Genomic DNA, 5,064 nt, shown 5'->3' on the forward strand with positions numbered 1-5,064 from the left:
GCAGATTTATTACGACTGCGTAGCAGCAGCCAGTTCACACTGTGTCGCTGTCGCCCATTACTGCTCCGTCGTCGTTCACAGCGACGCCAACGCTGCACCCAGACCCCGCGAGATCCAGAGCCTAGCACTAGCAGGTCGGGGAGGAAGAAGGTCCAGGACCCGCGAGGCAGGGAGGCGATGGCGGGCAGCGGAGGCGGCGCGTACAGGGCGGAGGACGACTACGACTACCTCTTCAAGGCGGTGATCATCGGCGACTCCGGCGTCGGCAAGTCCAACCTGCTCTCGCGCTTCACCAAGAACGAGTTCTGCCTCGAATCCAAGTCCACCATCGGGGTCGAGTTCGCCACCCGCAGCCTCCAGGTCGACGGCAAGGTCGTCAAGGCCCAGATTTGGGACACCGCCGGCCAGGAGAGGTGACTGCCTGCTTGCCTCCCGTCTCTTAATTACCACCTCTTGCCGCTTCCCGTTAATAGCTGCTCAAATCGGCAGTAGTATTAGTAGTATGCTCGCCAGTATGGATTTGCTTTGCTTGCTTCATGATCTGTTTCTTAGGAACCAGGATGCTACCTTCCCTTGGCCATCCATTTGCTCTATCAAATTGGTTTGGTGATGCTGGTAATCGGATGATTGCTGCATTTTTGTTGCCAATCTAGACGATCTTGGTAGAGTGTGTACGGATGTGGGTTGGAGTGGGGTAGTAAATCAGTGGTTAATAGCAAATGAGGGTATCCCAGTTCATGTCTGGGTTTCACTTGGTTGTTTCCTGCAGGGTAGATTGGACGCCCATTTGTGATTTAGCGCTTGGGACTTCCGTGTCTTACATCTATAAGTTAGTGGTTTGGGGATCAAGCAGTTGAAATCATTGTTGTGAGCTAGTGGTTGTAGTTTCATCTTTTATTGGCGTGCATACATGAATCAGTGGAGAGATGCATCGTGACATTGTTGGGTTGTGCACCAGCACACTTGGTGTGACCATGCGAGGGGTGTGCTTGGAGAAGGAAAGGTGTGTCACAAGTATTGGAAGATCTGTTGGCGTGGTCTTGGGGATGAAATGACCACTGCAGAGGGTTCATCTTGCTAGCTCTCATGGTAGAACTTAGTCATCGAATCACTGTGTTTCTGGCTTTCTGCATCATGTGGTGGCATAATTACACTTGTTCAACATAAGTTGGTTCCCAACTTAGTGCATCACCAATAGAAAGACATCACCAAAAAGTGGTGGGAGTAAAATTTACATCACCAAAAAGTGGTTTTTTTACATTACCAAAAACGTGCAACTCCAATAGATGATGTAAAATAGGGCAGCCGCGCCAATAGATGATGTAAAAATAGGCCAGCAACACGACGGCAGCCAACAGCAGCACAGCAATTTCAAGATCATTGCACACATAATCAACAATATGTCAAATTCAACATCAACTCCACATAAGTGCATCATATCAAACATAGTCCATGATTCAACAAACAAAAGTGCACATAAACATAAAGATAAAACATAGTTTGCAGTCTTCCCTTCGCATTCTCAACAAAACCCTTCTCTTCCATGCCAAGATTCTCAACATCAAATGTCGTATCATATTCTTGCAATGGAAAATCTTGAGAGACAAAATCTTTGGTCACAACATTTGTCATGCGCATAAATGTGTCATCATCAAGACTACAAATGCACATACACGCAATCTCACATCCTATTCATGTGAACATGACAAAAAAAATTAAAAACGAAGAAGTTTTTTTACCTTTGCGACATTTCATCGAACATGTTGGAGACAGTGGCCGAGGGCGTCGATGGCTCCTCCTCCACGGCCGACGGCGGGGCTTGAGGTGATCAGGGAGCAGGTGTGCCATCAGCAGCAGTACTTGCCGTGGGCGACGGCGGCAACGAAGCAGCAGAAGCAGCTGCGGCCGTCTTCATCTTTTCGGTCGGGACGAAGCTGCGGCGGGGTCACGCGGCAGCCGCTTCGAGCCGCCACCACGTGGTTTGGCCGCGGCAGCCTTCTTCTTCGGCGGCGGCAACTGGAATGGCAAGAGACGCGGAGGTGGCCATGGCAAGGTGTGGTGGAGCGGCAGTGGTGGCCGTGGGGTCCATGGGGTTTGCTGGTGGCCGGCGTGAGGCGGGCGGGCGGTGGGAAGTTTCAGCGCGGCAGTTGGGGGTGTGCGCGCGGACGGCTATGCTTTGCTAGGGGCGCCTGGTGATGCAAATTTGCATCACCAAATGCCCTATTTTACATCTGGAGCAAATTGTGAGGTTTTTTTTTGCATCTACATCATCTGTTGGAGCACCGTTTTTGGGCCTTAGTGCTGTAAAATTCGGTTATTTTTACGTCTGCATCATCTATTAGAGATGCTCTTATCTGGCCTGTAGTACGATGCAAATGATTTTGGTCAGCTAGCTGTCTTGCCAGCAACTGAAGCAGCAGGTCATCGAGTCCACTTTAGAGGAGCAACATATTTTTTTTGGAACCGAGCTACCCCATTTTCCATCATTAACGGAAACAACGGTCACACAAAAGCAGGGGATGCAGAAAATAAGGAGCGGTTTTGATGCATCATGATGCAAGAATTCCCTTGATGAACCAATTCATGGATATGTATATCTGTAGTCTAGTAAACAAAGCATAGCAGAAAAACTATCAAATCAAGACTTAGCGCTGCAATTTATACTGCTCCTTATTTTCTGCAATCAGGTTTTCACCCTATAACCTGTGTCCGAGCCGAGAGTAGGCAGTGGGTTTCCTGATTGATAGGACAATATGATAGCTATGTGATTCCTGCTCGAGAATAAAGTGTTCACTAGGAAACAGGTCTCACAAATTTATTTTTTCCATCAACAAAATGACTCACATGCTACTGGAACTTGCAAATTGAGAAATTAGATATGAATGCTATGCAACTGTAATGGGAGACAATCATCCAATGCAAAATACAAAATAAGCTAGGGTGGATCATTACTTTTTTTACAGCGATTTATTTTCCCCTTGTATGATGTCTGACTCATGTTATACTTGTGGGATATTTTCTGTTTAGCGTGTTGATATGTAAGTTCAATATCCCCTCTCCTATTCTTCGAGCCACCTTGATTATTGTTTAGATATAGACTCATACTTGCAGACATTTGTTCTGCTTTACCTCTGGCTTCTTAGAGATAGACTTGTATGCTTACCAAAGGAACATTACTGTTACTTCTATGACCTCTAATTGAGGATACTGACTATGAAGTTGAGGATTGTTTGCTCAAGCCCACCATGTTGGTCTTGTTTATCTGGTTTTAGAGGAGAGGAAAAAGTGTGGCCCATCCCATGTCTCTTGCCCTTATCAGTGGCACCGCTAGCAGTTGGCACATGAATTCAATTATTCTGTAGTTTCATCATTAACAAAGCTTTCATCCTTGACACACAAAGTGTATATTATATGACATTTCACATCCGAATAAAACCTTGGCTCCATTTCCAAAAAACATCCGAATAAAACCTTGGCTAAGAGATTGTGCTGTTCATTCTGAGTTCTGCTGCACTGTATGATATTCGATGTTCACAACATTTATTTTCACTCTTACGTAATTGCTGTTTGTGTAGATCATTTCTAGCACGACTGGTGGGATCAACACTGGTCACTAGCAGCACCTATTTTTTGCATCCCTTTTTTGCTCAGTTATATGATTGCCTGATATTTTTTTCTCTTCATTTGTCAGATACCGTGCTATCACAAGTGCCTATTATAGAGGAGCAGTAGGCGCGTTGCTTGTGTATGATGTCACTCGCCGTGCTACATTCGACAATGTGGCACGCTGGCTAAAAGAGCTGAGAGATCACACTGATGCTAGCATTGTTGTCATGTTAGTTGGCAACAAATCTGATCTTCGTCACCTTGTGGCTGTTTCAACTGAAGATGGGCAGGAATATGCTGAGGCGGAGTCACTGTACTTCATGGAAACATCTGCATTAGACGCGACAAATGTAGACAACGCTTTCTCAGAAGTTTTGACTCAGATATACCGAATTGCGAGCAGGAAGACGGTTGATGCAGGAGACGACGGCTCGTCTGCCCCAAGCAAAGGGGAGAATATAAATGTGAAAGACGACGTGTCTTCGCTGAAGAGAGCCGGCTGCTGCTCGAGTTAGGGTATAGATGCATTATTATTTGTTGCGTTTTCTACTGGTTGGTGTATCTTGTATTGCAACGAAACAGATTTGTTGATTCTCTCATTTTGCTGCAGTTCTGGTGATGGTTAGGCTGGTTCAGCTTTCACCTGAAAACTGTTTATCTCAGATTGACAATGAGCTTTCACCTGAAAACTGTTTATGTCAGATTGATAATGATATTCTGCGAGTACTTTGTTTACAGTAGGATCTGAGCAATATCACACTGCCTATTTTTATCAGAACCGTGTAGGAGAACTGCATGTAATGTATTATGACAGAAATAGAAAGTACAAGCTGGCCAAGAATCCTGCATAAGTAGAGAAAACACACTAAAAAACAACCTGCGAACTTATAACAGGCAAAATTGAACATTTCCATCACTAGCAGTGGCCCATTGGCGAGCGTCGTCTTTCATTTGCATTTTTTTTGCGGGAAATCTTTCATTTGCAATTGGTGTGTGTTCTTTCATTTGCATTTTTTTTGCGGGAAATCTTTCATTTGCAATTGGTGTGTGTTCGAACTTAAGCTGACGCAACAGTATTAAAAAACAGATTTAAATAGAACCCATAGCTCGAGAAAAAACAAAAGAGATCATGCTAGTAAGTTAACTCAAACTGGCCTCTGAATTCTTTTTTTGCTATTACTCAATTGGTAAGACCTGAATCGGTGAAATGGTAGGTTCTTGTTAGACTATGTATAGCTTCTGTACCTATGTACGTATATGGTACATATTGTAACACAACCATTATATATAATGAGATAAGCCACCCCTAGAGGGTTGTGCTGGTTCCCCAAAACTTATTGTCTTACATGGTATCACGCTAGGTTACGATCGCTTCCGCTTCTAAACCCTAATACCCGCACCGCCGCCGCCTTCACCGCCACCGATCGCGGCGCCGCCATGTCGAGCGCCGCCACCACC

General features: G+C 45.2%; 1 protein-coding gene across 1 annotated transcript; it reads left to right on the forward strand.

The window, feature by feature from the left end:
- Nucleotides 1-244: 244 nt before the first annotated feature.
- Nucleotides 245-4,343, forward strand: LOC123062057 (ras-related protein RIC2; the record flags this gene model as incomplete). Its single annotated transcript, XM_044485389.1, is given in 2 exon segments — nucleotides 245-413; nucleotides 3,692-4,343. Coding segments are annotated over 2 exon segments (599 nt in total), but the record flags the coding sequence as incomplete, so codon positions are not given.
- Nucleotides 4,344-5,064: the final 721 nt, after the last annotated feature.

This window comes from Triticum aestivum, chromosome 3A (assembly GCF_018294505.1).
Source record: "Triticum aestivum cultivar Chinese Spring chromosome 3A, IWGSC CS RefSeq v2.1, whole genome shotgun sequence".
Taxonomy (NCBI): Eukaryota; Viridiplantae; Streptophyta; class Magnoliopsida; order Poales; family Poaceae; genus Triticum; species Triticum aestivum.